The sequence below is a fragment of the Ictalurus punctatus genome, chromosome 16 (assembly GCF_001660625.3).
Source record: "Ictalurus punctatus breed USDA103 chromosome 16, Coco_2.0, whole genome shotgun sequence".
NCBI classification, from domain to species: Eukaryota; Metazoa; Chordata; class Actinopteri; order Siluriformes; family Ictaluridae; genus Ictalurus; species Ictalurus punctatus.
The window spans coordinates 26,333,083-26,345,582 of NC_030431.2; the positions used below are offsets into that span (position 1 = coordinate 26,333,083).

At 39.2% G+C, this 12,500-nt stretch overlaps 1 protein-coding gene and 2 long non-coding RNA genes across 5 annotated transcripts in view; 1 reads left to right on the forward strand and 2 right to left on the reverse strand.

Moving 5' to 3' along the window:
* Positions 1-528, reverse strand: part of LOC108276826 (uncharacterized) — an 8,825-nt gene extending 8,297 nt beyond the window's left edge. The window contains exon 1 of one of the 3 annotated variants that reach the window (XR_008398077.1): positions 397-528. This is a non-coding gene — a long non-coding RNA (uncharacterized LOC108276826). The other 2 variants (XR_006983874.2, XR_001814986.3) reach the window with 2 other exon arrangements.
* Positions 459-7,846, forward strand: ambp (alpha-1-microglobulin/bikunin precursor). The gene is made up of 10 exons (XM_017488830.3): positions 459-623; positions 2,445-2,587; positions 3,121-3,197; positions 3,288-3,404; positions 4,814-4,915; positions 5,566-5,612; positions 5,733-5,811; positions 6,080-6,247; positions 6,643-6,816; positions 7,391-7,846. Exons 1-10 carry the CDS (start codon positions 513-515, stop codon positions 7,417-7,419), a joined length of 1,047 nt encoding a protein of 348 aa, XP_017344319.1. The 5' UTR covers positions 459-512; the 3' UTR covers positions 7,420-7,846.
* The window catches only part of LOC108276827 (uncharacterized), a 5,717-nt gene continuing 677 nt past the window's right edge, over positions 7,461-12,500 (reverse strand). The window contains exons 1-2 of the long non-coding RNA XR_001814987.3: positions 11,338-12,500; positions 7,461-11,262 (exon numbers count right to left, since the gene is read on the reverse strand). The exon at positions 11,338-12,500 is cut by the window's right edge and continues 677 nt beyond it. This is a non-coding gene — a long non-coding RNA (uncharacterized LOC108276827). The remainder of the gene's footprint in view (positions 11,263-11,337) is intronic.

A 12,500-nucleotide genomic window follows, 5' to 3' on the forward strand; every position in this document is an offset into this window, starting at 1 on the left:
ACACCAAGAAAAATTCCTAATACGCGTAAATGTATATGGCGAATAAAATGCTTCTGATTCTGATACTTTAAAGAAAACAGAAAAGAAAATATACTGAGGCTTGTTGTGTTATTTTCCATTTCACCTTCTAACGTCCTTGACGGTCTGTAAATACCATAACACCAATCACTAATCCAAATCCTCTTACCCAGATTAAGCTTTCCAGATTAATCGTCTTGGCAACGTATATTTACAACAGGTTAAATTTATATCCTGTTATTTTAAAATGCGACATAAACAGACACACACAGAGCACAGGATAAATAAATCAATAAATAGATAAGAGGACCTTTGGTCTGGTTGGTTGGACTGATTTTAGGTTGCTTTGTGCCAGTGGGGTAAAAGCACATAACCCACCGTTCGATGACTTTAACAGCAGGAGGCGGAGGAGGAGGAGGAGGAGGAGGAGGAAGGTGCTGTTGTTCCCTCGATATTACAGACTAGAACCTCATTTGGATCTGAGACAGACAGAAATGCAGGCTGTGTTTGTGGTTCTCCTGCTGGCCGGTGTGGGTCTGATCCATGCCGGACCTCTACCTCCGCAACCGCTCCTCCAGACCCAGGAAAACTTCGACCTGGACCGGGTAAGAACCTCTACATGGCGTCAATAAATTTCAGAGTATTAAAAAAAAACACAAATACGAGTCAATGGTGATCAATTAATAACAATCCTTCAAACGTGTTACTGAATAATATGAACAGTTTGATGCTAATCTCTCAGATTTGTTGTCAGAGTAAACATTTTATTTTTAAAAATATATATAATTAGAATATTTTGTACTGTTATGCATAAATCAAATGACTAAAACTGAATTTATTTACATGATCACAAAATATATCAATGTTAAGATAAACATAGAAATAGCTAGCAATACATAATTATGATATAAACCAAATAGTAATACATCATTAAATTACTATGCTGTAAACTAAACATTTTAATGAATTCCCCAAGATGACACGACCAAACCAAGTATGTACAGATTTAAATTATTCCTAGTTCTGCTACTCGCTAACTCGCTAGCATAATATTGTAGCCTTGAGTTTGCTGTTTGCATTCAAACTTTGCTAGTTTTCTAAAATTATTAAGAAAAGGAGCACTTTAGAAAATCAGGATGTGATTAGTACAAACAAATATTTATCATATCAAATGTTCAAGTCTTGTTAGCTAGCTAGTAACAAAATATTGTGACTCTCATGCTAGAGACTAGCTAGCTAACACTTGAACTGCAACACGCTTAATATTGGTAAACAATAAACTTTAAAACCTCTGTTTGTCAGAAATAACATATCCTCATACACGTTCAGTCGACTTGTGTCCTAATTAATAGCTGTAGTGATATTTATCCTTCCAGCATTGATCTATAAAGCAGAACAAACGTCCTTGATCAAAGAGCAGAAACTGTTTACACATTGGCCTGTTTACACACCAGTATTACACAATATTCATGACATTACTTTACCAAAGATATTACTTGGACAAAATCGCTCGTTTATACAAATAACAGACAAAAAAAAAAAAAAACAACTAACACATATGATAACATATATATATATATATATATATATATATATATATATATATATATATATATATATATATATATATATATATATATATATATATATATAAAATGATTTGAAAATGCATCATTTAAAATGGTTGTTTTGTTTCTAAAATGGTCACACACATTGTTTACAGACAGTTTAAACACAGGTATAGTGTCCTTCACAGCAGCATTGAGCTGCTTCAGATAAATACGTTTTTACATCTACCTTCAAATATAATCATTATATAAGTATTTCTAAAAATCTTAATTTTTGCAATTACTGTGTAACTTCATTTATCGTATTGTGTTTGAAACAGCTTTTTCCTTTTTGAGTCGTCCATTATACATTATAAATATGAACAACATTCCCTCAGCCCTGGACACATTCACCGCATGACTCCTGACTCGACTCACAAGTCACATGTTCAAAAGGAAGGTGCATCATCTGAATTTCCGGAAGATCCTGAGAAGAAGAAAATTTTTTTTTTTCTTTCTTTCTTTCTTTGTTCTTTATATTTAAGATGGTGTGATACTGACTGATGGGGTCAATTTGAAATGTACAACACTGTTACCCAAATTATTGATTGTAAAATACATTTAAATATTAATTAAATAAATGAAATTCAAATTAAAATATTAGAATGGCGTTCAGGTTATTAGCATAGATGCTAGTTAAGGAAATTTTGCATATTTGCTAAAATCTGTGCTAAAGACGCAACCCTGTTACTTTCAACTCTCATTTAAGAGAAAGGAAAGTGTTCTTCCATTTAATATGTTGGCACGCACACACACAAACACACACACACACACACACACACACACACACACGTGTCAGCCATGTTGTTTTGTGGGCAGTTCTTGGGGAAGTGGTATGACGTCGCCTCAGCCTCCAACTGCCCCTGGAGGATGAAACACAAAGGAGAATCTCCGATCGGATCTCTGGAGCTGCAGCGTAGCGACTCTCCAAACTCCCTGAACATGACCCGCATCATGTCCAGGTACACACACACACACAAAAAACACACACACACACACACACACACAAAACACATAAGTGTCTTATTTCTCCTATACCACAGAAATCTGCCAACAATTACATTTTGATCCATATTTTCTATCCATTTATAGTTACATTTAATGTTGTGTCATGTTACTGAAAGCTCGTCATGTTTCCAAAAAACCACAAAGAAGTGTAAACTCTGTGCTGAAGATTTGGGAAATCTTACAGTTTCAGCTTCACCTCTGACTGTTACACAGCGCTGACACTGGAGACTCCTTCCTCATTTATTCTATTTAAAGAACTCTTCACCATATCAGTGATTACGTATGTTTGTTTATCTGTTTATGCAGCGCTTCCTGTGAACAAGCCGTTACTATAGAAACGATAAGGTAGCAGAGCGAGTGCATTAATATAAACCTGTGCTACTGTCACAGCCGTGTTATAGAGAACTAATCACCACCTTCTGACCAAAAACAGTCCAGAATGTGGTGTAAAGCTGTGTAAAAGGTGTTGTGTGGATTTTATTGCTAGGCATGGTGTGTGTAAGAAGATCACTGGGAACTATGTGAAGACTGAAACTCCAGGAAGATTCTACTACCACAGTGTCAGTGAGTAAAAATGCTAAACTCATGATCACAACTTAAAATGGAATGAAATCTATGAGCTCTAATATAATCTCTGGCTGTGTTTCTGTACAGAATGGTCAGCGGATGTGGACGCCTACGTGGTGCACACGAACTACGACGAGTATGCGCTGGTGGTGATGTTCAAAGAGCGGCGTGGAGGAAACAAGACCACCTCGGTCAAACTGTACGGTGAGGAATCGCTGATCGTTTACGGCTTTATTAAAGTAAAAGTCAGCAGGAGTCTTTGATTAAGATCTTCAAGTCAGCTTGTTGAGTCGGTTCTTTGAGCCAGCTCTTTTAGTCATCTTTTTGAGTTGGAGTTGATTCAGCTTTTAAAGTCATCTTTTTGAGTCAGCTCTGATTCAGCTCTTTATCTCAACCCTTTGAGTCACTACTTTTGAGTCAGCTTTTTTAGTGAGTGATATTTTTTAATTGACTCTGATTCAGCTTTTCAAGTCGGATCTTTGAGTCAGCTTTTTCTTTAAGTCAGCTTTTAAGCCGCCACTCTGAGTCAGCCATGATTCAGCTCTTTAAGTCAGCTCTTTGAGTCACCACTCTGAGTCAGTTCTTTTAGTAATCTCTGAGCTGGCGCTAATTCAGCTTTTAAAGTCAGCTCTTTGAGTCAGCTTATTGAGTCAGCTCTCTTTAAGTCAGCCCTTTGACTTAAGCCCTTAAACAACTCTGAGTCAGATCTTTTAGTGATATCTTTGAATCACCTCTAATTCAGCTTTTCAAGTCAGCTCTTTGATTCAGCTCTTTCTTTAAGTCAGATTTTCAATTCAGCTTTTTGAGTCGGTTCTTTGAGTCAGCTCTTTTCGTCATTTTAGTGAGCTGGCTCTGATTCAGCTTTTCAAGTCAGCTCTTTGAGTCAGCTCTTTCTTTAAGTTAGCTCTTTAAGCCACCACTTTGAAGCACCACTTTGAGTCAGCTCTTTGAGTCACCACTCTGAGTCAGTTCTTTTAGTCATCTCTGATCTGGGGTTAATTCAGCATTTAAAGTCAGCTCTTTGAGTCAGCTTTTTGAGTCAGCTCTGATTCAGCTCTTTAAGTCAACCCTTTGAGTAAACGACTCTGAGTCAGCTCTTTTAGTGATATCTTTGAATCGACTCTGAATCAGCTTTTCAAGTCAGAGCTTTTTCTTTAATTCAGATCTTCAAGTCAACTTTTTGAATCGGTTCTTTGAGTTGACTCATCGAGTCAAATATATGAGTTGGCTCTGATTCAGCTTTTCAAGTTAGTCTTTTTGAGTGAGCTCTTTGAGTCACCTGTTTTAGTGATATCTTTGAATCAACTCTGATTCAGTTCTTTAATTCAGCTCTTTGAGTCAGCTCTTTCTTTAATTCAGCTATTTTAGGTGAATATTGAGAACAGACTCCCATATATGAACATCTGAACATCTGAACATCTTTCTAGATGTACACAATGCTGTTATTCATTCATTCATTCATTCATTCATTCATCTTCAGTAACCGTGTTATGCTACATTCACAACAGCAAGCAGCAAAATGACGGGCAAGTGTTAATTTTGTACATGTGTGACGAAGTGCCAGTGGGAAACATGAGGAAAGATTGAGATTTTCTGGTTGCTTCCCCCAACAGGTCGTAAGAAGGAACTGCGTCCTACGCTGCTGCAGGACTTTAGGACCCTGGTGGCTGAGCAGGGAATGAGCGCGGATACCATTTCTATTAAACAGAACAAAGGTATAAAACTATACAATTCCCATCAGAGAGGGTTTGATAATATCACAATAATTCTAGTGTCGTCCAGTGTAGTCGAGGGCAAACTTTCGGGGGGAGATGGGGGTGGGTTTTTAAAAAAAAAGAAAGCATAATGTACCTATTTTTACAGTTCATCTGCAATAAAACTAATTTTAAGGCGGTATAAATGAAATGTGGATGAATCCTTCAACACGACATCATCATCAGGAACATATTATACAAAGACATTTGACCTAAAGAAGACAGGAAGTATGTGTGAGGGTTTAAGGTAAGGTGAGAATGACACCTGTTATAAAGGTAAAGAGTGGACATGGAGGATTTTAGAGATTAGTTATAGCACATTTAGAAAGTGCAGCACACGAATTGTTGTTGCTGTGAATTAAAATGTTCTTTGTCATCCTGATTTTGTGCTAAGGGTGTGCAGAATTTTGCACTTGAGTGCATGCGTGTCTTCCTGGCTTTGCTGAGGAGACACATTTCGTCCTCTAGTGTTATTTTTAATTATTTAAAACATTTCATTCCTTTAACAAAGCTTACTTTACTTCCTATAGGGGAAATGTTTTAGGGTATTTATTTAAGGTGGTCAGATCTAATACTTTCTCTGTCTCCTTTTTTCCCCCCTTCCTCTTTAGAAGATTGTGTTCCAGGAGAAATAACAACTCCACAAACTGAGGTTCAGGTATTTAAAAAAAAAAAATCAATTAATTTTCCATAATTTCTGTCCTATTGATTACTTAGGCTAATTTTTTTCATTATTCCCATAATGCTCTGCATGTCACGTGGCTATGGAACGGTCCAGAAGAGAACAAGACGATCTGCGGTGCTGCCTCCACCTGAGGAAGGTTCTGGAGACGACACACACATCTTCAGAGGACAAGGTGAGTGAACACACACACACACACATATACATACACATATACATACACACACGTGCACACACACACACACACATACACAAAAGTATATGTAAAGGGAATTAGACCGGCTGATTTGATTGGACGCTCTGACAGCTGACATTCTATTGATGTTTAAAATCCAAATTCAACCTTCTTTCTTTTTCTTCTGAGTGAAATCACTTTCTAATGCACCTCTGTATGTGTGTGTGTGTGTGTGTGGTTGTACATGTGTGTGTGTGTGTGTGTATAGAGTCCTGTACAGGTGCCCCAGACCCTGGTCCGTGTTTCGGGATCTTCCCCCGCTACCACTACAACTCCTCCATCATGACGTGTCAGATATTTCAGTACGGAGGCTGTATGGGCAACCAGAACAACTTCCACACTGAGAAGGAGTGTCTGCAGACCTGCCGCACTGAGGGTGTGTGTGCGTGTGTGTGTGTGTGTGTGGTAAAATACTAACGGGTGATGTGATGAAGAAGAGTTACTGTTACCACGCTGAAGTAGCAGCAGCTCACCAACAGTTACATTTCTTTATTTATTAAAGAATAACACACGATGCTTTTCAGCAGTTTATAGTTACATTTTATGTCGGTGAAACAAGTCAGTTCTTGTTCTCGCTTACGTTATAGCAGCTATAAACACTCGTTCCCTCACCAGCCCTCTCTTTTTTCTTTCCGTTACTATAGAAACGATTACGTATTCAAACGAGCGCATTAATTAATATGCACCTGCACTACTGTCAGAGCTGCTGTTCTAGAAAACTAATCACCACCTGCTGACCAATCAGATTCGCGCGTTCTCTCACCTGTCCAGCTGTATGTCGGCTCCAGATAGACGTCGGTCCCTGCAAAAAGTTGCTGCAGTTCTGGGCTTTCGACTCGACCTGTGGAAAGTGTGTGTCCTTCAACTACGGAGGTTGTCAAGGCAACGGCAACCGCTTCTACTCACAGAAAGAGTGTGAGGAGTACTGCGGCGTGAGCAAAGATGGTAAACACACACACACATACACACACACACACACACACTTATACACACACATCAATTTTATGAATAAATAAATAAACATGTACAGTATATGTATAGCTGAGTTAAATTACATTCACCTTCATTTATTGATGTTTTCCTGAAGATTACAGCAACTGTCTCTTTCGTGACGTGCTCAAAAGTATACGCCCCCTAACACGTTTGAGTTTGTACATCATTAATGTGTTTAATTATTTAAACCAGTCATATGTTCACTTTGTTAAAGTCTTAGTTAGCTATTAAAGTTATAAATAAAACCCTCAGTTGTCGAGTTAAGAATCAGGGAATCAGCTCTGGAGAAGGAGATAATGGGGATAAAAAACATGACGTTTATCTACATTAATATCACATTCAACAATTTAGACTGTTTTACTAATGATATAATGTATCTAAACACACTGTTTTGTGTTACTCGTGATAATGAAGGAAGATTCGTTAAAGTTTTGGACTCAACTCTATATGTAATGTAATGTACCTTAGTTGCTTAAAAATACTGCATGTTTATACTAAATTATATTGTGCGTTTCTTATATTTCAGGCGATGAGGAGTTCCTCAAGGTGAACTAAAGACGAATGTGGGGGAAAAAAATCAGTAAATAAAATACCGAACAGCTTTTTAACAGAGTTTATTGTTCCTTTAATGTAGAAATAATACAGAATAAACAGACTCAGGATCACCGCTGGTTTATTTAGAGATCAATTCTGCGTAGATGTAGAAGCTTTTGCGAAGATTTCCTTGGAAATAAAATATTAAATATTAAAATGTGCTGGAGATCGACTCAAACAATTTCACACACTGTTAACACGCTGCATGAGAGATGATATTAAAACATGTTAAAGGTGTTATAAGTTAGGTGTTAACACACAGAGAAGCTACGCAGCTACACGTGTTTGATGAATTGAAATAAATAAAATACAACAAAGAAACAAACAAACAAACTAAAACATTTTGGGTGTTTCTATATGTTGAATAAAATAAAGATTTTTTCCCTTATAGTGTTTAACATTGCAATGATTTGGGGGCGGGGCTATGTATGATCTTGCATAGTGATGTCATGTAACACGCTCACTGGTTTCAGCCTATCATGCCTGATATGCAAAAGATTAGAGGATGACACTGGTGACTATGGAAATTTTTAGCTGAAGTATCTAGCTAGCAAGTTAGCAACCAAACTATTTTTGCTGTTATTAAATAAATCATCGAGACATTGAGGATGTGAATTGGGACTGAAATCCTACTGATAAATGTGAACTAGCTTATAAGCAGTTAGCTAACTGACTAGCTAACTTAGAAATGTTACTAGGTTATAGAGGATATTGATACGTTTCTAATTTGCATATTCATGTATATTCATAAATACAGCCATTTTAATGAAGGTGAAGGTGTAGTGATGTTCCTCTGCTATAAAATAAATAAATAAATAAATAAAAACACTAAACAGTTTATTATTGTGCATTAATTTGTTTTAATATTTTAAAATGTCGTTAATGTTCTGACATGTAATTTCGGCTCTGTCCATTGGGGGTCAGTGTTGTCTGACTCCATGATTCCACCTCACAGCTCAGTGTGTTAATATCTGAGGTCAGGGTTTGGATTAAGGAGACTGGTCTGAGATCAGGGCAGAGCAAGGAGGTTCTGCCTCGAGCGGCGGCGTTCCTGTTCCGGCTTCCTGTCCCGCAGATTCCCAGCGTTCCCGACCCGCGATACTGGAGAGAGAATGCTGGGAATATCCGGAGAGGAAAAAGGAACTGACGGCTTTCTGTGACCTTCCGGTCAAGGCCATATCACCTGCTCGCCCACACACACTCACACACTCATACACACTCGCACAAAGCGAAATAGGAGAACGACAGACGCCAATAAACCTTAGTTCAAACACGTACGCAGGTTTAGAGACCGCTTCAAAAATGTACAGAAATATTCCAAACATATTCGGCGTTTCATCGGAATTCCTTTTGCATGAACTTGGATAAGGATATGGTTCTTGCCGTGCGCATTAGAACGGAAAATTAGGACAAGCACCAGCTCAAAGTTCCAATAACTTCATTTTTCCTAGAAGGATTCCAGATTCCCATTTTAACAGGGTGCCAATACATTATTCATTTATAACATCTGGATGTAGCTGCATGACCTCATGTGAAGCTTGTTAGTGTGATGTCACAAATCATTCTTAACAGCTTGAACCAATCACGTTTGACATGCAAAGTTTTAGTGGATGACCACATGGTAATGTAACACTTTCCGTAACTAGCTAGCTAAGTAGTTATCAGCCTCAACGTGTAGCTGAAAACTGGCGCATTATTTGTGGACAACTGGAATCACATATACAATTTGGAATGACGACGCCCCTCCCCCCATCCCCCAGGCCACACCCCTAAAATTAAACGGCGGATAATACAGGTCCATTTTGAACTTAAATTTGTAAATATTTCTTCTAATTTGCTAGCAGAGAAAGTTATCCGTGTTTAGAAACGTTTCAGAAGGGTTAGGAGCTAACGTTAAAATAACATTCTTGCAACGTCTTACAATTCTAACATTCTTAGAATAATGCTCACACAAGGTAAAGTGACAGGAAGGTTATAGCAGCGTTGTTATACCAGGAACGTTTATAAACGTTATGCAGAAGCTTTCTCACAAAACCTGACAGATTTAAATGTTCTTTTAGAGTCACCAGGTAACGTTCAGAAAACGTTCTTCTAACTTTAAACTGCTGGTGAGATACATCACGCTCGTAGCCTCAGTGCAGAACAAACATCGCACTCTGAACATCTCAGCTAATCGAGAACATTTGGAGACAGGAGGATATGTTTTACATTTCATTTTTAGCCAAACTGTTTCTTTAAATCCATGAATTTTTTTCCGCATGAATATATTTTATTTTAATATTTTATTATCATGAGGTTTGTAATGTTCTGACAGACCAAACATTATACATTTGGGATTTTCTGGAGAATGTTGGATCGGGATCTTGGGTTTTAGAATGAATCCTGATATGCAAGTTAGTGAGAGATTGTGTGTGCGTGTGTGTGTGTGTGTGTGTGTGTGTGTGTGTGTGTGTGTTTGGATGAAGCTGCTGCTGGATGAAGCTCATGCAAATGTTTTAATGCAGTCAGAAACCAGAGCGCTGCGGTCTGGGTAAATGAAACAAAAGTGTGTGTGTGTGTGTGTGTTTGTGTGTGTAAAACTTGGATGGGGTTAGTGGTATGGGAAGAGTTCTAGTGTGTAAATATGTAGTGTGTGTATATGTGTGTGTGTGTGTGTGTGTGTGTGTGTGTGTGTGTGTGTGTGTGTGTGTGTGCACGATGAGCTGGTTGGCAACTCAAACAGATTCAGACCACTGGATAAGATCAAAGCAAGAGTCACAGAAGGGTTCACTTCGCCTTCAGTACACACATACACACACACACACACACATACATACACACACACACACACACACACACACACACACACATTTCCATGGAACATCATGGTCTCAGAATTTCCCACATAAGAACTGTTCATATGATGACACACCTACAGGCTAATGTCTCTCTCTCCTGCTCTTTCTTTCTCTCTCACACACACACACACACACACACACACACACACTCTTCTACAGATGTACTGATGCAAATATGTTCATCCCTTAAAGAGAAATGCAAATACATTTTACACAATGACATTATGTATTTATATAAACCTGCGCTACTGTCAGAGCTGCTGTTATAGAAATTGAATCAACGCCTTCTGACCAATCAGAATCCAGAACTCAGCAGCGCTGTACACATCGATGTGGAAACTACAACCTCGTCATATAGCCGAACACTGTAACCTTATTTTGTTTAGACGTCCATCATCCTGGAAACCGGAATCATTTTCTTCTTCAAAGCAACTCGGTACGAATCTGGCTTATGAACCCGCCTCCCCCTAGACCACACCCCCTCTTGCATCTTATTTCTCTTTTTCTTTTCTCTTTGAAAATATGGAACAAAATAAGCACTTCTTTCTATTCCTCGTGCTCTAACATGTGAACATTTGATTACGTTTTTTATGCAGACGCAACTGTCTTCCTGTTGTCATGTGAACCGTAATGAAAGTTCACTAGCGCCACCTGCAGTACTGGAGCACTCATACACAACGGACAAAACAGTACAGTACAGAGTGCGCAAAGCTTATAAATTTGCAGAGATGCTTTTTCCTTACCCATGCTGAGGACGTGAACGCTGCACAGATTAGGGTTACCGGGACTCCGTCATGTGTCTCCGCTTGCGAGTGTTTGGTGATCGGACCACGCATGTAACCAGGTCACGCTCAGCCTGAACGTGACGTGCTCAGGTGCAGTGCTAGTCTGGTGGCAGGCATGTGATGGATGATGAGATGGATGTCTTAGCCAGATTGACTCCTGGAATGGAAACTGGCTTTGGGATCTGGGGGAAAGAAACCGAGTTAATGTCAGAGATGGAAAGGAATGGACTGGAGAACAGCTTTATATCCACACGCACATTACTCAACATCTTGATCGGGGATGATCTCTGTCCTACTTCAGACTTCCTACAGGAGATGCTGTGAGGATGGTGGAGTTTTCGCCAGTGAGACTTCATGTCTCAGGAATGTTATTTGTTCAGACTTCTTGGTGGAGAAACGGCTCAAGATGGTTCCTCCTACTGTCTCCATAATGCTGCTGGGGTTCTTCAGTTCTCATGGTAGGAATGATGGTGATAGGGAGGCATCAATGTAGCCTCCTGTGTATTTGGTACAAGAGCACCTTGAGGCACGGTCAATCATCGATGTTCTGATAGTATCATCAGACCTGAGGTCATGTTCTGTACACTTGGGTAAAGAGAGGGTCAGAGCTATCACCTGATCACACCTTGGTGTTGAATTTGTAATTTGTTGCACAGCATGCCAGATAAATTTACTTCATAAACCTTGGCGAGCATTCCCAGTTGCTTGGGATCATCTGGTGAAGCTTCGTTGGGAGATGAGTTTAAGCTTGGTGAATGTCGTGGTGGTAACTCTTGGATGTCCTGGTGAAACACCAGCAGTGAGGGAAGCCATCAGGTTAAAGAAGGAGGCCTTTCCGATTATTCCTCACGGAAGGTTGAACGGATTCAGTCGCGATTCCCACAAAAAACCCAGGGATGGATGTCAGGACGTACAGCAAGACATGGAACATCGTGAAACTCTTAAGGGCTCCTATTAGCCATTATTAGCATCAAATAGCTTCCACAACAAAGCTGACAGAATCTAAAATGAGCAGATCTGTTTTAAGAACTTATTAAAGTCCTCTGTCCTGAAGACGTTACAGTTTTACCTCTGACTGTTACAAAGCGCTGACACTGGAGACCCCTTCCATTCCATGAACTCTTTACAGATATCTTCACCACGTCAACGATTAGCACTGTGCGTTTGTAAAAAGCCGGATCTCTGCGTCTCAGCGCCGACGTCATAAATCAGCCCTAAACGACACGTGGCCTCAGCATCAGTTCCTGACCTAGTTTTCGTTAGGAACTGGTGCTGATCTAATCAGAGCGAAGGTGAAGCGAGGAGACGAGTGTGTGTACATGTGGGTTGTCAGGTTGTTAGCTAAGTGGTTGTAAAAGCAGACTTCCTTTCAGCACGTTAAAACCGTTGAGACTTACGTGATTAAATACTAACCAAAGTG